This window comes from Schistocerca nitens, unplaced genomic scaffold, assembly GCF_023898315.1.
Source record: "Schistocerca nitens isolate TAMUIC-IGC-003100 unplaced genomic scaffold, iqSchNite1.1 HiC_scaffold_375, whole genome shotgun sequence".
In the NCBI taxonomy this organism is placed as follows: Eukaryota; Metazoa; Arthropoda; class Insecta; order Orthoptera; family Acrididae; genus Schistocerca; species Schistocerca nitens.
The window spans coordinates 8,892,898-8,913,559 of NW_026045909.1; the positions used below are offsets into that span (position 1 = coordinate 8,892,898).

At 39.6% G+C, this 20,662-nt stretch overlaps 1 protein-coding gene across 1 annotated transcript in view; it reads right to left on the minus strand.

Moving 5' to 3' along the window:
* Nucleotides 1-20,662, minus strand: part of LOC126229574 (uncharacterized) — a 668,091-nt gene that overhangs the window by 370,752 nt on the left and 276,677 nt on the right. Inside the window, exons 14-16 of the mRNA XM_049942341.1 lie at nucleotides 9,317-9,486; nucleotides 4,873-5,032; nucleotides 4,568-4,795 (exon numbers count right to left, since the gene is read on the minus strand). Coding sequence (XP_049798298.1) covers nucleotides 4,568-4,795; nucleotides 4,873-5,032; nucleotides 9,317-9,486 — 558 coding nt within the window. The remainder of the gene's footprint in view (nucleotides 1-4,567; nucleotides 4,796-4,872; nucleotides 5,033-9,316; nucleotides 9,487-20,662) is intronic.

A 20,662-nucleotide genomic window follows, 5' to 3' on the forward strand; every position in this document is an offset into this window, starting at 1 on the left:
TGATGGTCAAAGTAGAGAGGATATAAAATGTAGACTGGCAATGGTAAGGAAAGCGTTTCTGAAGAAGAGAAATTTGTTAACATCGAGTATAGATTTAAGTGTCAGGAAGTCATTTCTGAAAGTATTTGTATGGAGTGTAGCCATGTATGGAAGTGAAACATGGACAGTAAATAGTTTGGACAAGAAGAGAATAGAAGCTTTCGAAATGTGGTGCTACAGAAGAATGCTGAAGATTAGATGGGTAGATCACATAACTAATGAGGAGGTACTGAATAGGATTGGGGAGAAGAGGAGTTTGTGGCACAACTTGACCAGAAGAAGGGATCGGTTGGTAGGACATGTTCTGAGGCATCAAGGGATCACCAATTTTGTATTGGAGGGCAGCGTGGAGGGTAAAAATCATAGGGGGAGACCAAGAGATGAATTCACTAAGCAGATTCAGAAGGATGTAGGTTGCAGTAGGTACTGGGAGATGAAGAAACTTGCACAGCATAGAGTAGCATGGAGAGCTGCATCAAGCCAGTCTCAGGACTGAAGACCACAACAACAACAACAGAGGGAAGGTCATGTAAGTTTGTCAGGTGGATGAAGTGCAGCTGGCCTGTAAGGATGCAGTAATGGCAAGTAGTTCAGTACCAAAATAGTGCTCTGAATCACTGTGAACTGCTACCTATTGTAACAGAGCATTATTTCCAACAGTACATAGTCAATTAGGGTTTGTCATTCTGTATTCTCACAGAGTCGGGCGATATATTTTAGTTGCGTTTGACATTAACACAACTGTTAGATACACAGTAAAATTTAATCTGATCATGAGACGATACTGGAAATGTTGCATGTTTCTAACAAAATTGCGTGGCTATGGAGTATCACCTCATTTGTGCGACTGGATTCATGATTTCCTGTCAGAAAGGTCACAATTTGTAGTTACTGACAGACAGTCATCAAGTAAAACAGTACTGATATCCGGTATTCCCTAAGAAAGGGTTAAAGGCCTTCTGCTGTTTCTAATCCATATAAATGACTTAGGGCAGAATCTGAGCAGCCTTCTTAGATTGTTTGCACATGATTCTGTCATTTATCATCTAGTTAAGTCATCAGAATATCAAAAGCAATTCTAGAATGATTTATACAAGATATCTTTATGGTGCAACAACAAGTGGCAATTCACCCTAAATAATAAAAAGTGTGAGGACATCTACTTGAGTCCTAAAAGGAATCCATTAAATTTTGGTTACATGATAAATCACACATATCTAAAAGTCAAATCAAACAATGAAAACTCCAGGATGGAATAATGACAATATTAAGAGAAGGATAGATTACTAACTGCCATATAGAGGGGATGTTAAGTTCACACAACAGAGACTGTTCAACATGTGAGATTTAGGCCAAAAGACAAAAGTAGTCAACACATACAAATTCACACAAGCACAACTCTCACAAAGGTGACTACTGTCTCTGGCCAGTGAAGCCAGTCTGCAAACAACTGCATATGAAATGAGAAGCAGTCTGGCTGGTGGAGGTAATGAGGATGCTGGGGTGGAAAGGGGGAGGGGTAGCAGAGTTGGGCTGGAGATCAGTTAAGTGCTGCTTGTGGGAGCATGCAGAGACATGGTGGTAACAGAAAGACAGTTAGGTGACATTTTTTCAAGAAATTTTTCTCTATGCACATTCCTCCAATACCTCAACAATGCTTCACCACTCCCCCTCAAACCAACAAGCTACCTTCCCTAATGTTGATCTCCACCCCAAAGATGGCTACATCAGTACTTCCATCCATATCAAACCTACCAACCCCCAACAATACCTACACTTAGAAAACTGACACCCCTTCCATAACAAGAAGTTCCTTCCATACAGCCTAGACACCCATGGCCATTGCAGCTGTAGTGACGAGCAGTGCTTCTCCAAATGTACCAAGTGTCTCACAGAGGCTGTCATGGACCAAAATTACCCTCCTTATCTTGTATAGAAACAGATCTCCCACGCCTTGTCTCTCCAGTCACCTACCATCTCCCACATTCCCACCATCCAGATATAAAGGAGAATTTCCTTGTGACTCAGTACCACCCAGGACTGTAGCAACTGAATCACATTTTCTGCCAGGGTTTTGACTGTCTCAGTCATGTCCTGAAATGAGAAATATCCCACCCACTATCCTTTGCATCCTTCCTCCAGCAGTATTCCTCCACCCACCAAACCTACACAATATCTTTGTCTGCCCTATTCCACCCCTGCCTCCAACCTCTTCCCTCACGGCTTATAACCCTGCAACAGACCTAGATGCAAGACCTGTCCCACATGTCCACCCATCAATACCTACTCCAATCCACTCACAAACATCACTTACTCATCAAAGGCAGAGTTACCTGTGAAAGCAGCCATGCAATCTATAAACTAAACTGCAGCCTCTATGCTGCTTTCTACATGGTCGTCACAGTCAACAAGCTATCTGTCTGCATGAATAGCCACTGACAAATTGTGGCCAAGAGACAGGTGGGCAACCTGTTACTGAACATTCTGCCCAATATGATGTGCTTCAGTTCATTGACTGCTTCATAGCCTGCACCAACTGGATCCTTACTACCAACAGCAGCTTTTCTTAATTGCACTGCTGGGAAATCTCTCTATGGGATATTCAGCATTCCCATGACCTCAACCATCACTAGTCCCTGGTCTACAACTATCTATCCTCTTCCCAGCTCCCACTCCAGCACTACACAGCCTTCTATTCTACAAACATACACACTAGTCTCTCTTTCCCCATTTCTCCTCCTCTACTTCTGTATTTTTTCCCTGGCCTCTTTCTCTCCTTTCCCACTGCCCCCCTCCTCCCAAACTCCCTACTGCACCTAGCTGCCCTACCCTGTCCCCACCATGTTCCTGCATGCTCCCACAAGCAACACTTAACCACCCTCACCCCTACCCTGCTATACCTGTCCCTCACACCTCAGCCTCCTCCTTACCCCCTCAACCCAGAAGGTTTCTCTCATGATGCGCAGTTGCTTGCAGTCTGGTCTCAGTCGCCAGAGACAGTGGTCTTGTTTGTGTGAGTTGTGCTTTTGTGAATGTATGCATGTTGTCTATTGGCTTAAAGCTCACATGTGTAGCAGTCTTTTTGGTGGGCCTGTCTGCAACTCAATGTCTCCCCTACATGGTTTTTTAATGTCGTGTGACGAGGGCCTCCAGTCGGGTAGACCGCTCACCTGGTGCAAGTCTTTCGATTTGACGCCACTTCGGCCACTTGCGCGTTGATAGGGACGAAATGATGATGATTAGGACAACACAACACCCAGTCCCTGGGCAGAGAAAATCTCAGACCCAGCCGGAAATCGAACCCGGGCCCTTAGGATTGACAGTCTGTCGTGCTGACCACTCAGCTACCGGGGGCGGATCTCTACATGGTGATTAGCAATCTATCCTTTTCATAATACTGTCAAATCTAAGGCTCTCAATGCAAATAAATACACATGAATAACAATTATGAACAACTTAAATGGGAACAACCACATAGCTAAAGTGGTGGGCAAGTCCAATCAAATACTGCATTTTATTTGTAGAACACTTAGAAGATGCAACAAATGCACTAAACAGACCCTGGTAAGGGACCCTTAGCAGACAGAAATGACAGAGAATAACAAAAAAGTTCAAAGAAGGGCAGCTAGTTTTATATTATTGCAAAATAAGGGAGAGAGTGTCACAGATACAATATGTGATTTTGGGTGGCAACCATTGAAACAAATGCCTTTTTCCCTGCGGCAACATCTTTTCACAAAATTTCAATCTCCAAACTTCTCCTCTGAATGCAACAATATTTTGTTGATATGCATCTACATAGGCAGAGAATCTCATAAATAAGCAATATCAGAGCTCATATGGAAAGATTTAAGGGTTCGTTTTTCCCATTTGCTGCTCAAAGTGAAATGGTATAGAAACACAATGAAAGTTGTTCAATGAACCCTTTGCCAGGCACTTAAGTCTGTATTGCAGAGCAGTCATATAGATGTAGATGTATATGTAGAGAGTAAACTATGACTGAGAAAATGATGGCAATAAAATCTCTTTATAGCATTTCTTCTGACATCATATAGTTCAATGAATAGTTTCCTCTGTTCGCTTTAGCTTGCTTTACCAATAGAATTGTCACTTTCCACAGTTAAAAATCTTTGCTGTATTCTTGTATTAGTTACATTAAGTAAAATAATTTGGAAGCGGAAGAGGAAGAAAAAAAGAAAAACTGACTAAGAAATTGTTCAACTTCAGCATGTATGTAACGTGAACATAGAATCTGATACAACTGTCTTGTCAAAGAAATTCAGATATGAAATTTTAGCATGAATAAAGAGAAATGTATGTCAGTGGAAGACACTTTACAGCAAAGTGAGGTGAAACAAAATTATAAAACTGATTGAAATTAGTATGTTTTCTATGTCATTGTGAAATTACACAACAAAGTAAAACATAATCTGAAAGTAAAACTGATTTCATGCACTGCTTTCTTTTTTACATTACCCAGTTTTTCACAATTTTACTTGATATACCACATGAAAACTAGATAACTCACCTTGCTTGGTTCCTGGTCACAAAAATCCAACAATGTCTCACAAAAGTAACGACCCATCTGTTCATAATCTTGACTGTGGAAGTGAGTATCAGTACGGCTTCCAAGAGTTGAACCACCAAATGATGCCTCCATTGTATAGCTATTAGTAACTCCCATCATCCACACAACTACACGACCTGTTCCTTCCTTTGACCTTTGAATACGAAACTTACAGTTCTCAAATGAGAACTGTTAAAAATAGTTTTGTGAAGATATGAATGTACTGCAAGTAATAGTGTGCTATGGAAAGATTTCTAAAATATTACCTTATCAGCAGCATTCTTATGCAACATCAGAGGGAACACTTGTTCTTGCAGCCTTCTGTCCCCAATGCGTCTGCTTTCACATCCATACATAAATACATTGTGCTTTCGTGAGTGTGCATGAAGATCACAGTACATTTCAATTCCACATTCCTCAATCAGTCTAGTAATGAAGAAAGGTAATTGCAAATTTTGTAATTCAGAGTAATACTATGTAAGCAGAAAGCTCATGTTTCCTAATGACAAATAAATATGTTACTAGTTATGCCGTGTCTAGATAGTGTCATTGTTCCACAACTTTATACTCTGTTATAGAAAGACTGCTGCAGTTGCTGATATAGTCTTTTTTTTAAATCAACATTCAGTTTTTGGGCTTCACATTCAGGTCATTTTCAAGTAGATATTGTGTTGTGGTGAAGCAACATCAAGAATATATCAGCAACTGAAGTGGCTTGTCATTAATTAAATAAATGTGTAATAAATGAAGGTGAAAACAACTGCCACAGCATTACATCCAAAGGAAACATTTTCTTATTTTCTATGCTTGCAAATATTTTAAAAACAGTATCTAGATATCAGTGGGAGTTCTCTATTTATCATCCTTGATTCTACAAATTTATGCATTTCATTCTGATCAGTTGGAGAGATTAAAATGAAAATCTTAGATATTTATTAAATGAAAACCATACACTGTTTGATAATTTTTTATGTGACCTACACTGTGCACAAAAAAATCTCTTGAAAACAAGACTCTAATTGCTATTTTTTACACAAAAGAATTGTGTCACACCACAAGAACTAACTTTTAATATGATTATGGATATGACAATTTTTGAAGTTTATGATTTAAGTTAAACATATATTCAACAAAATGATCAATCAGTGAGGAAAAAAAGCAGTAAAATATTTAGAAACAATATTTTTATTCATATACCAATAATGTTAGTTATGGCAGAAGGGATGGGACTGAGGTGACCTGAGAACTGATGATGGACAACAGGCAGTGGAAAGGGGATGGAGGTTCTTCTGGGGATCTGTGGCAGCTTGTTGATGCATTGGACTCGTTCTCCTCTGTACCCACATAAACGCAGATATGAGGAATCAACAGGAAAAAAACACTATCCTGCAACAGTCTGCATCTGCTCTGAGTTTAGGTCAACACAAAAATGCAGCAGTGCCCAAAGAAATAACATAATTTTCCATAATATTGCACCAACCAAACAAACATAAGTTATACAGCAATTGCCTGAGCCATAGTAATACTAAAACTGGCTAAATGAGAGATACACCAGACTCATGAGAAATCACATCCAGAAGTGTATGAGAATTGTGTAAAGAATAAAAACTCTATACTCCAGATTCCTGAGGAGGGCAGTGGGGATAGGGGATAGGGGTTGCGAGACGAGCAAGTGTCCTCGCTTGCTGTTGATCTATTCTGGTGATAAATAAATTGGAATCCACTCGATACCAGTAGTGCACATCGACCATTGAATATTCAAATGTAAAGGAGGACTGCAGTCACTTGCAGAAATCCATAATTTATTGCAGATCTATATTTAAACTACAACATAGTCATTATTGGTGCATTACCAGGAGAGTTATATAGGCACAAATAAATCGTAGCATAAACTTGAGACAACTGATACTAGCAACTATACATTTCTGCCATTTAAATGCCAGCATCAATTGTCTCAAGTTTACGCTCTGCCATGTTTGTGTCTATACTTCAGAGACTTACCCATTCTGTAAAGCAAGATAGGTGGCATTCTGTGACAGATCTCATGACATAATACAATTCTAATGCAGGTACAAATATTTTGGAAGACCATCAGCACATCTCTCTCACTAGCGGTAGCCAACTTATTTATAAAGAGTTTCGAAGAGGAGGCACTTCAAGTGGCCGAATGGAAATCCGTATGTTTTTACCGATACGTGAATAACACGTTTGTCATCTTGTCCCACAGACCTGATCATTTGCAGATGGTTTTAGAACATCTAAATTCTGTCCACGACAACATACGGTTCACCATGGAGATTGAGAAGGAAGGGAAATTACCCTTTCTTGATGTACTCGTAGAGCGGAGATCAAATGGCACACTGGGTCATAGCGTGTACCGCTCAACGGGATGCTGAACACACTGGTTCATAGGGAATACTCGATATTGCATGACAAAACTCTGCATAAAGAACTCAAACACCTAGAAAATGTGTTTCACAAGAACGAATACAGCAAACGACAGATTCAGACAGCCCTCAGACGATGGAAACACTGCAGAAACCCAGATGAAGAACAGTTTAAAGATGAGGAAACAAGCCTTGCCTTTTAACCGTATGCAGACAATGCGACATCAAAAATTGCGAGACTGCTAAAACAACACAAAATTGACACAGTCTTCCGACCACCATCCCAGATACGGGCCCTATTGGGGACAGTGAACGACAGATTTGGCCACAAGAAAGCGGGTATGTATAATATTCCATATGGTTGCAGCAAATACTACATTGGTCAACAATCCGAAGAGTCGAAGACCGCTGCAAAAAACACTAATGCCACACGCGCCTGGGCCAGCCCACCAAATCGGCACTGGCAGAACACTGCTTGGAAACTGGACACAATGCGAAATATGAAGAGACCAAGATTCTGGCACCTACCAGTTTCTACTAGCACAGCATCTTCAAGGAGGCCACTGAAATTCGCGTAATGGACAGTCTCATAAACGAAGACACAGGTTTTCAACTAAGCAAGGCATGGCAACCATTACTTAACTCCATCAAGGAGTCACGCCACAAGCGGACACAAGGCCCTTCTATGACTGCCACAGAGGACACTCCACGGGATTCTGCATCTTCCACCACCCGGCGCGACGCCAGGGTGGGTGCGGACCTGGGTCAACGCCCGCAAATGGATTGTTGGCGGCCGCAATTGAAGCAGCGGTGCTCGCAAATGGAATGTCGACGGCCGCAACTGGAAGTTCGGCGGCCGCAATCAGACCGTCGGTGCAGGGAATCGAAGCCTGACTGACGGACATAAATAAATCTGACAATGAGCAGACAGACCATTCCATCAGAACCACCTGATGATGGCGGAAAGGTCATTGGCTGAAATATTGTGGGACTTCAACGATCACATCCGGCTGGACACTCAAGAGCCCTGGAAACTACACCATCAGCGCACTTCATTGTATGATGAGTTCCAAAGCAAACAAGTCCAACCTGTTCCCCTGTTGACCCACAACATCATCATTTATGATTTTGGTGGTCACGGGATTATCAAGATTAGACTGTGAATCAACAGAAGTGTGTCACCCATTCAGATGAATCACATCAATGGTTGTGTTCGGAAACACCATCATCCAAGTGAATGGCTGCTTGAAGCATGCACCATGTCACTGCCACAAGCCTGGAGCAGATCAGCATCAGCCAAGTGAATGGCTGCTTGAAACATGCACCGTGTCACTGCCACAAACCTGGAGTGGAGCAGTGTTATGCTATGAGAGACATTCACATGGGCTTCCATGGAACCTGTGGTAATAATCAAAGGCACCATGACAACTGCAGACTACACAAGCATTAGGCCCTACTGCTGAATACCTGCATCCCTTAATGCTTGATGTACTCTTCAGTGGGGATACAATCTTCCAGCAGGACAATTGTCTGTGTCACAGGGTCAGAATCAAATTTCAGTGGTCTGAGGAGCATGAAAGTAAACTCATGTTGATGCATTAATCACCAGATTTGCCTGACATGAACCAAATGGAACACATCTGGGATACTATTGAGCATCTGCTCTACATCCACAAACCACAGCTTTATAATTTAGGGGAATTGTACAACCTCTGCATAGACATCTGGTGCCACATACCTTGAGAAACCTATCAAGGACTTGTCAAAACTATCTTGTGCAGATTTGCTGCTATGGTGCTTTGTAAACATGGACCAACATGTTATTTAAGAATGTAGTCACAATGTTTTGATTCAGCATTGTATGTGCATATTCTGTTGCTGATGAGATATTCCATTCAAAACATAACTTAATAGTTACAAGTGAAAAGTATAAAAAATATTAAATTGTATTTACGTAGTCCAACAACAACAGTAAACAAAGCAGTAGAAGCAAGGAACACAGCAGAATTTACAGTGATCAACAGCTACAAATCACTAAGTGTTGCCTTGTTGGCAGTTTCCACAAGCAGGCCACTGGCTGTACATTTAAAATATTTTGATAGACATAATTACATATTATAATAAAGAGTTTTGTATACTGTTCACACAAACCAAATTGATACTTGGCATGATGGTTGATGGGAGTGATCATAAATGGGAAGCGCCTTTATGGTTGCTGTCATCAGCCACCTCACTGAGTGTCAAATTAGTGTGTGCAGACAGTATCAAGTAACTTCCTCAGAGAATATCCCAGTGTACTTTAAATATGTGTCAAAGCACTCACCGTCTTATCATTAATTTTGTGTGCCATACTGGTGGGTATGTTTCTCTAATCACAGTCCTGTATTGACGATTTAAGTCACGCCCAGTAAGTGAACACCTATTGTTCCCAACAATCACTCCATCAGGATTCAACATCGGCACCAGTTTAAAAATAAATTTTTCCCTAAGCTCCTGAATTTGAGAGAAAAAACAATAATGCATTTATGTCATAATGAAACTGGAGTAAATAACACGGTGTCAATGGTAACAGAAAAAGGGTACAAAATAATGAATTTCAAGATTTTGGTTTAAGATCAGAGACACTACACCAAGCTACTCATAAATGATATTGGTATGTTCTGTTTCTTTGAATGGGAGTTCACAGTGATTTATCACTGCAGCTGCAACCTGATTATTTTTGATTACTTTTTCTGTGCCCTTTTCTTTCTCCTACACTGTTTTTATATTCCAAAAGCAAAATTTACCTACAATAATTTATTTTACACTGTCATCAGCATCAGTATAGTACATTCAGAAATGAATTCATCTGCATGAAGGAGTTTAATGAAGAACTTTCAAGAAAATGGAATGAGTCCAGCTAAATATTGAAAAGTAGAAGCAATTGATGACAAATACATTAATAATTAACTACAGTTAATTTTTGTGTATATTCAAAGTAGGTTTAGCATCGTAAAATTAACAGAAAATGAGACTTTGTCAGTTAAAGCATCTCCTCAAATAATGTAGTTGCATCAGTAACGCAATCAAAGTTTTTTAAAATGTCTTTTAAAGTCATTGGAAAGTCATTCACTTATGTTAAAAACGTAATCGGTACCAGTACTGAATCATGATATTATATTATTATTACGAAGACAGATGTCACTAATCCCATTATATTTTCTTTTCCTTTTTTTCTTACTACTGCCAGCCTAAAGGGCTTTTAACTTCATTTGATAGTTTTTGCCTTCTCATCCATCCAAAATAATGAATTCACTATGTGTTTTCTTCCAATCTTCTACCGGTAACCATTTATTGTCAGTTTCTTTTAAGGCTCTCTATAAATCTCTAATTTGTCACTAGAGTTCCAAAGTGTAGAAAATTTATTATGATTTCTTTTGTTGAGTTTATGTCTTGTAAATCTAATCCAATTTCTTCTAAGCCACTTATTTTGATCATCTTTGAATTAATAATGAAGGTAAGTCTCTTGGTGAATGTATTGTCATTTAATAAATATCTTCACAGAATTTCAAGCTTGTCTTGTGCACAGTATTAGTGAGCTAATCTATCAGTGTGTAGAGGTCACATGTTCTCCACTTCATGCAAATGTCAGTTTATTGTGTGGGGCCATATATTTTTGTAACAATTTTCCACCCCTGTTTTTCAATTCCGCAACACCAAGAGCTATGTTCTCTAGAGCATATACTGGTTTCAGTAAAAGAACTGTCTTGTAATGTCACAAGTCGCTATTGTGCAATATTACTTTCTGGATGTAGTAGTTCCACATAATTTTAAATGTCTTTTGAAGTTCAATGGATCTTCCTAAGTTTGAGCTACTGTATTATTTTAGTGGAAATATGATCTTTCAGAGGAATCTGAAGAAAGATAGCTGTAAAATTTTCTTCAGTAGAACTTTTCTGGTGTTTTGATACAAATTTTGCATGTAATAGTTTCTTGTAAGACATCCAGAGTCCTGCCTCTGTTGATGTCCTGTGCAATTTTTCTGTGGCATATTTAATTCTTCCATATCTTAGCAATAATTTTTAAATCATCAGCAATGGCTGAACATTTAATGTTGATTCTGTATCCAGAATATCTTAGGTACATACATTTGACGTCTTTTTCCAGTCTGTTCCAACGTTGTGCAGAACTAAGTTAAAAAGTAGAGAAAAGGGAAAGGGGGCTGAAATCATCTCCTTGTCAAACACCAAGGCCATTCAGTTTTGATGCAGCGTTTGGCTGATTCATAGATTCATTCTTTGATCTTCATGTCCACTCCGAGATCTTCTAGAGTATCAAAAATAGTCTGTTTGTTGACAGCCATAGGCCTCTTTCATGACCACAAAGAAGGCAAGGAATGGCAGATCTTTCATTTCATCTCCATGTTATCTATCTGTTTGGCACATGATCAACCTTTCCTGAATCCTGCTTCTTAGTCATCAATCACATGGTCAGTCAGTTCTTCCAAACAGTGCAACACTAGAACTGTAGAAGCAGTCAATATGAGTCTGTTCAAAAAATGCTAGAACTTTGTCCCCTAAATCTTTCTATGCTTACCTTTTGCTTATTGAGCATGGTCTCCTTCAAAATACTCTCCTCCACAATTGATACACTGCTCTCAACACTGTTTCCACTTCCGGAAGCAGTCATGGTAGCCGCCTGAAAACTTTTTTTTTTTATCTCATCTATCATTGCAAATTTACTTCCTTGAATGGGATTTTCAATTTTGGGAAAAAAAAGTCTGCAAGTGCCGGGTCTTGAGAGTACAGATGATGAGGCAGCATGGCGATTTTGTTTTTTGTGCAATAGTGACGCACCAACAAGAATGAAAATGGGGGTGTGTTATTGTGATGCAAGAGCCATGAATTGTCTTGCCACATTTTAGGGTGTTTCCTTCTCACGTTTTCTTGCAGTCATCGCAACAAGTAGTACCATCAATTAATGGTTTGTCCCTGTGGCACGAATTCATGATGAACTAATCCCTCAAAGTCAAAGAAAACTATCAGCATAGCTTTGACATTTGACCTGACCTGATGAGCTTTTTTTGGTCTTGGAGAGCCTTTCTCAAGCCACTGTGAAGATTGAACCTTGGTATCAACATCACAACTGTAGATCCACATCTCATCACCGATTATGATTCTCTTAAGGAAAATCTTGTTCTCACTTGTGTGATCCAAAAACTCTTTACAGACTGTGAGGCGAATGTCTTTCTAGTCTTGATTCATGAGCCATGGAATGAACTTGGCGGCAACATGATGCATTCCAAGATGCTTCGACACGATTTCATAATATGATCCAACTAAAATATTACATTCTTCTGCAATATCTTGGACAGTCAGTCTTTGATTGGCATGCACAATTTCATTGATGTTCCTTGGATGAGCATAATTGGTAGACGAACAAGTGGCATCTTTAACTTCCATGTGGACCACTCATAACACCAAGTATGGTTTAAGCACTCATCACCATAGGCTTCCTGCATCATTTGGTGTGTCTCTGCAAACGTTTCCCTGTGGAGACATGTTGCTCCTCTAACTCTATCATCTCAAAATTTGCAAACTGTGTGACACAATGTTCTACTGAATACAGCATTGAACAATAACTAACAGACATACAACAATCAAACTTCCAGAAGTTACACATTAAACACAGGCATGTGCAGGAATGCAGACCACATTATGCTCCAACACACCATCAGCATGAAATATGAATGTTCTGGAATTTTCTGAACATACCTCATACAAACATTTTGAAATCTTGTCTATATAATGACAATATTTTTTCATAAGTTCTGTGACTTTAATTTGTTTTAACAGAGACTGTTTGGCAGAAATCAAAGACCTGTAACTACATTCATTGCTCTTTTTCTCACTGTATATCTAAAATGTCAATGGCCTTGCCGCACTGGTCACACCAGTTCCCATCAGATCACTGAAGTTAAGTGCTGTCAGGCTGGGCTAACACTTGGATGGGTGGCCATCCAGTCTGCCAAGCACTATTGGCAAGCGGGGTGCACTCAGCCCTTGCGAGGCAAACTTTGGAGCTACTTGACTGAGAAGCAGCGGCTCTGGTCTCGTAAACTGACATATGCCCGGGAGAGCAGTGTGCGGGCCACATTCCCCTTCACATCTGCATCCAGTGATGCCTGTGAGCTGAGGATGATATGGCGACCGGTCTGTACTGTTGGACTTTCATGGTCTGTTTGGACGGAGTTTAGTTTAGTTAGTATATCTAAAACTCTGGCACCGCTCTTGGGTGATTTACACATTTATGTAGCCTGAGAGTACTGGAACTGTTCAGATGTGCTGCGTGTCACAGGAGTGTGATGCTTTAATGTATGTTGAAGCTTTACCTATAGTGATTTGTTGTTTATGAGTCATGGACAGATATTGAAAGGAATTAATGGAATACTTACAACATCTGCTGAAATTTTTAGTTCTACACATGCAACCACAATTAGAAGTACCTTTTTTTATCATTTCTGAGACAGAAACTCATACATGGAGTGGAAGAAGCTGTCCAAAAGAAATGATTTTAAGCTAGATCTAAAACTTGATCTGCTACCTGCCAGACACTTTATGTTGTTGGGCAAATGATCATAGATTTTTTTTGCTGAATAATGTACTCCTTTTTGAGAAACTGACAGCTTCAATAACAGATAGGAAAGGTCATTTTTCCCTCTAGTGTTGTACATATGAGCATCACTTTTCTTCACAATTTGAGATGGGTTATTTGTAACGAATTTCATTAGCGAACATATGTACTCTGATGTTGCAGTTAAAATATGTAACTCCTTGAAAAGGTGCCTACATGACATCCTTGGGTGAACACCACTAATTATTCTCAGTGCTCTCTTTTGTGCAATAAACATTTTATGTCTAAGTGTGTGAGTTACCACAAAAAACTATTCCATTAAACATTATTGAGTGGAAATATGCAAAGTACGTTAGGAGGCTGATCTGTTTATTACCAAGACTAGCGATTATACGAAGAGTGAAAGAAGCTGAACTTAGTTGTTTGAGAAGCTTAGTAATATGCCTCTTCCAGTTCAAGTTGTCATCAATGTGAACACCCAAAAATTTGGAGAAATCTACCCTGTTAACTGAGCCCTGTTCATATGCTACATCAGTTGTTGGTATGACTCTATTTGGTGTACAGAACTGGATATAGTGAGTTTTTTTTCAAAATTAAGGGAGAGTCTATTTCCTGAGAACCACTTAATAATTCTTTGAAAGACATCCTTAACAGTATCTTCAATTGCTTTTTCTAAAGACACTCCCTTGAAACATGCTCAGAGTTACTTTAGAATTTTAAGATTTCTCTCCATTAAATTAAGCATGACACACTATGCTCTGTTTGCCACTGATCACCTGTTCTACATTAAATGAGTCAAAAAGTTCAGGCCTGTTTGTAGTCAAGAGATCTAAGATGTTACCTTAATGAGCCAGTTCTCTGATTAACTGACTCACGGTAATTTTCAGAGAAGGTATTTAGAATGATTTCAATGATTCCCTCTCCCCACTACTTACTCTAATCATTTATGTCTTCCAGTCGGTAATTGGTAAGTTTAAATTTCCCTGTAATATGACACAATGACTAGAAAATTTATGTAGAACCATCTCCAAATTGAGTCTCAACAGTTCTGTCACTACTGTTCCTGCGAAAGGAGGCACATATGCATCTTACACGGTGACAATTATTGAACTACATGAAGAAGAAAAAAAATAATAATAAAATAAAAAATAAAGTAATTTCATTACAAACTACGGCGTGCACACACTTTATTCAAAATATAAATGCAACTGCAGATCTTGGGATTTAGGTTATGACATGTTTGACATGCCTGTCATCCTTGGCGATGATGTGTCACAGATGAATATAGAAATTTTGCATGTTACGCTGTAGTGTCAGAATATCGATGCTGTCTTCCTGAATGGCTGTTTACAGCTCAGAAGTGGTTTTGGAGTTATTGCTGTATACCTTGTCTTTAATATAGCTCCACAAAAAGGAGTCACATGTTCGGATTGGGAGAATATGGATGCCCACGCCAGTGGTGTCTGGGTATCCCAGAGCCAGAATGTGGTCCCCAAAGTGCTCCTCCAGGACATGAAACACACCTCTGCTTTGATGGGGTTGAGATCCATCTGGCATTAACCACATCTCATCGAAATCAAGTTCACTTTGGATAATGAGGATGAAATAATCTCCAAAACCTTCACGTAACATTTGGCAGTCATTGTGCCATCAAGGAATATCACACCGATTATTGGGCTTCCTTGCTAAACGAAACCATATTCACATCAAAGTCCTGTTCATCAATAGCTGGGCAGCAGTGTTGCTGCAACACAATCACTGTTCCATGGCCCTGGGACTTAATGGCTGATAGGTTTGAATTTTGAATGGGAAGAGGTGCAGGTCTTCAACAACAATTTGGCCCAGTGTCTCCCAGTTGATTCCCACCTACTATAAAGCTAGTCTGATCGATTTCCTGGGGCTGGTTTGAAACATGATGGCTGTCTTCTCATAGTTTCCAGGCATTTTCATCCTTTTTGGACAACTGACATTGCCAACAATGTCATCACAAACACTACATGTTCTCTCAAACTTGCGAACCAAATTCTTGATTGTTAGCACACTTGGGCTGGTTGTCTTCAGCTTGGATTCGGATGCGGACTTCCTTTGAGCCACAGTTAGGCTGTTACTGCTTGCATAGTAGGCCTTCAAAAGTGCTATACACTCAGGCACACTGCACTGTGACATCTTCATGCACAAATGGCCGACAATATCAAGGCGCATGTGCATGAGGATACTAATTCCCATCATGCGCCATGGCCTACAATGTAGTTTGAATGTCCTAATGCAAACTGTTCAGAAGTTATGATGATTTTATTTCACATAGTTCAATATTTGTCACCCTGCATTATCTTATTTGATCAAATTTTAATATGTATTTCCACCCATATGATTTCTTACACAGAATGCATATTGACCCCACTGGATATTATTGCATTATTTACGGCAATAAACTTCCCCCCCCATGAACCATGGACCTTGCCGTTGGTGGGGAGGCTTGCGTGCCTCAGCGATACAGATAGCCATACCGTAGGTACAACCACAACAGAGGGGTATCTGTTGAGAGGCCAGACAAACGTGTGGTTCCTGAAGAGGGGCAGCAGCCTTTTCAGTAGTTGCAAGGGCAACAGTCTGGATGATTGACTGATCTGGCCTTGTAACAATAACCAAAATGGCCTTGCTGTGCTGGTACTGCGAACGGCTGAAAGCAAGGGGAAACTACGGCCGTAATTTTTCCCGAGGGCATGCAGCTTTACTGTATGATTAAATGATGATGGCGTCCTCTTGGGTAAAATATTCTGGAGGTAAAATAGTCCCCCATTCGGATCTCCGGGTGGGGACTACTCAAGAGGATGTCGTTATCAGGAGAAAGAAAACTGGCGTTCTACGGATCGGAGCGTGGAATGTCAGATCCCTTAATCGGGCAGGTAGGTTAGAAAATTTGAAAAGGGAAATGGATAGGTTAAAGTTAGATATAGTGGGAATTAGTGAAGTTCGGTGGCAGGAGGAACAAGACTTCTGGTCAGGTGAATTCAGGGTTATAAATACAAAATCAAATAGGGGTAATGCAGGAGTAGGTTTAATAATGAATAGGAAAATAGGAACGCGGGTAAGCTACTACAAACAGCTTAGTGAACCCATTATTGTGGCCAAGATAGATACGAAGCCCATGCCTACTACAGTAGTACAAGTTTATATGCCAACTAGCTCTGCAGATGACGAAGAAATTGAAGAAATGTATGATGAAATAAAAGAAATTATTCAGATAGTGAAGGGAGACGAAAATTTAATAGTCATGGGTGACTGGAATTCGAGTGTAGGAAAAGGGAGAGAAGGAAATGTAGGAGGTGAATATGGATTGGGGCTAAGAAATGAAAGAGGAAGCCGCCTGGTAGAATTTTGCACAGAGCACAACTTAATCATAGCTAACACTTGGTTTAAGAATCATGAAAGAAGGTTGTATACATGGAAGAACCCTGGAGATACTAAAAGGTATCAGATAGATTATATAATGGTAAGACAGAGATTTAGGAACCAGGTTTTAAATTGTAAGACATTTCCAGGGGCAGATGTGGACTCTGACCACAATCTATTGGTTATGAACTGTAGATTAAAACTGAAGAAACTGCAAAAAGGTGGGAATTTAAGGAGATGGGACCTGGATAAACTGAAAGAACCAAAGGTTGTACAGAGTTTCAGGGAGAGCATAAGGGAACAATTGACAGGAATGGGGGAAAGAAATACAGTAGAAGAAGAATGGGTAGCTTTGAGGGATGAAGTAGTGAAGGCAGCAGAGGATCAAGTAGGTAAAAAGACGAGGGCTAGTAGAAATCCTTGGGTAACAGAAGAAATAGTGAATTTAATTGATGAAAGGAGAAAATATAAAAATGCAGTAAATGAAGCAGGCAAAAAGGAATACAAACGTCTCAAATATGAGATCGACAGGAAGTGCAAAATGGCTAAGCAGGGATGGCTAGAGGACAAATGTAAGGATGTAGAGGCTTGTCTCACTAGGGGTAAGATAGATACTGCCTACAGGAAAATTAAAGAGACCTTTGGAGAGAAGAGAACCACTTGTATGAATATCAAGAGCTCAGATGGCAACCCAGTTCTAAGCAAAGAAGGGAAGGCAGAAAGGTGGAAGGAGTATATAGAGGGTCTATACAAGGGCGATGTACTTGGGGACAATATTGTGGAAATGGAGGAGGATGTAGATGAAGATGAAATGAGAGATATGATACTGCGTGAAGAGTTTGACAGAGCACTGAAAGACCTGAGTCGAAACAAGGCCCCCGGAGTAGACAACATTCCATTGGAACTACTGACGGCCTTGGGAGAGCCAGTCCTGACAAAACTCTACCATCTGGTGAGCAAGATGTATGAAACAGGCGAAATACCCTCAGACTTCAAGAAGAATATAATAATTCCATTCCCAAAGAAAGCAGGTGTTGACAGATGTGAGAATTACCGAACAATCAGTTTAATAAGCCACAGCTGCAAAATACTAACACGAATTCTTTACAGACAAATGGAAAAACTAGTAGAATCCGACCTCGGGGAAGATCAGTTTGGATTCCGTAGAAATACTGGAACACGTGAGGCAATACTGACCTTACGACTTATCTTAGAAGAAAGATTAAGGAAAGGCAAACCTACGTTTCTAGCATTTGTAGACTTAGAGAAAGCTTTTGACAATGTTGACTGGAATACTCTCTTTCAAATTCTAAAGGTGGCAGGGGTAAAATACAGGGAGCGAAAGGCTATTTACAATTTGTACAGGAACCAGATGGCAGTTATAAGAGTCCAGGGACATGAAAGGGAAGCAGTGGTTGGGAAGGGAGTAAGATAGGGTTGTAGCCTCTCCCCGATGTTATTCAATCTGTATATTGAGCAAGCAGTAAAGGAAACAAAAGAAAAATTCGGAGTAGGTATTAAAATCCATGGAGAAGAAATAAAAACTTTGAGGTTCGCCGATGACATTGTAATTCTGTCAGAGACAGCAAAGGACTTGGAAGAGCAGTTGAACGGAATGGATGGTGTTTTGAAGGGAGGATATAAGATGAACATCAACAAAAGCAAAACAAGGATAATGGAATGTAGTCGAATTAAGTCGGGTGATGTTGAGGGTATTAGATTAGGAAATGAGACACTTAAAGTAGTAAAGGAGTTTTGCTATTTGTGGAGCAAAATAACTGATGATGGTCAAAGTAGAGAGGATATAAAATGTAGACTGGCAATGGTAAGGAAAGCGTTTCTGAAGAAGAGAAATTTGTTAACATCGAGTATAGATTTAAGTGTCAGGAAGTCATTTCTGAAAGTATTTGTATGGAGTGTAGCCATGTATGGAAGTGAAACATGGACGGTAAATAGTTTGGACAAGAAGAGAATAGAAGCTTTCGAAATGTGGTGCTACAGAAGAATGCTGAAGATTAGATGGGTAGATCACATAACTAATGAGGAGGTACTGAATAGGATTGGGGAGAAGAGGAGTTTGTGGCACAACTTGACTAGAAGAAGGGATCAGTTGGTAGGACGTGTTCTGAGGCATCAAGGGATCACCAATTTAGTATTGGAGGGCAGCGTGGAGGGTAAAAATCGTAGGGGGAGACCAAGAGATGAATTCACTAAGCAGATTCAGAAGGATGTAGGTTGCAGTAGGTACTGGGAGATGAAGAAGCTTGCACAGGATAGAGTATCATGGAGAGCTGCATCAAACCAGTCTCAGGACTGAAGACCACAACAACAACAACATGGCAATAAAAACACCTCCACCACCTTCATTCAGCCTATATTTGGCATATACATTCCAACCAGAATTAAGAATTTCATTGTTATTAGCACCTTGTTTCAGCCAGATTTCTGTCCCTCGCACTATGTGGGCTTTATTACCATTTATAAGTAAGACAATTTCTGGGTCTTTTTCATGAAAATTCTTGCGCTTAGCTAATACTATACCAAAATTTTCATTCTTCAGTGTGCTATGATAAATTATGTGGGCTGATACTCTCCCCTCTTTGAAATCCAAACATAAGTTACTGAAAGTGGACAGTTACGAACAGTTTTCAGTTAGTTAGGCCAGTTACTAGCAGAGTGACAGAAGTGACAGTTTCATATGATTTGACTTTAATAAACACTATGGTGGAAACACTAACAAAAAAAATTCTGAACTGGAGAAATATGTTTTCCTTTTGTGATGAATACTAATAAACAAACATCACACAACATTTTTGTGTATGTCACATCAGGTGCAGTTGCTGTGTGCAGTCTGATCTCCATGGCCAGAGACAGTGCTCATGTGTCTATGATTTGTGCTTGTGTGAATGTGTGTGTGTGTTTTCTACTTCTGAAGAAGGCTTTTTGACCAAAAGCTCAAATGTATAGCAGTCTTTTTGCTGTGCCTGGCTGTGACTCAGTGTCTCCTCTATATGGTGAGTAGCAACCCAATCTTTTCATAATAATGTCATTATTCCATCCTGGGTTTTCCATTGTTTAAAATTGTTATTTGTTATTTATAATTTTAAAATCACCTCAAATAGTATATGAAGCCATGAACTTGCAACTATGGTCAAATAATGACTACAAGATAATTATATTCACAGGAGTTTTAGATTTGAGAGTCTGTAGATGAGAGCTCCTGGATCACACCAAAAGAATATCCAAAGTAGATCTCAGCAGTTGTAATCAAAGATGACACATCAGTCTTAACTAAAAATGATGTCCTAGGAGAAAATTTCAGATAGTCTGCAAAATATCTTAAAGAACCTTGAAGCTTGCTTTCATCAAAATAGTGTAAAACTGAATATTACAAAGGCTATTTACAACTAAACTGCCAAAAATGATAGACATAAGAATAACTTGGAATGACCAGGAAATGACTGAAGCAAGCAAGTCGAAGTTCCTAGGCATACATCTCAATAAATATATTAATTAGAAAGCAGATATAGACTGCTTATCAAATAAATCAAATTATTTACACTTTACGAAGTGTATATGATCTTACGGGTGCCAAAAAGATTATATAACACAGCTACTTTGAGTCAGTTACTCAATAAATATAATTTTCTAGGCAAGCTTATCT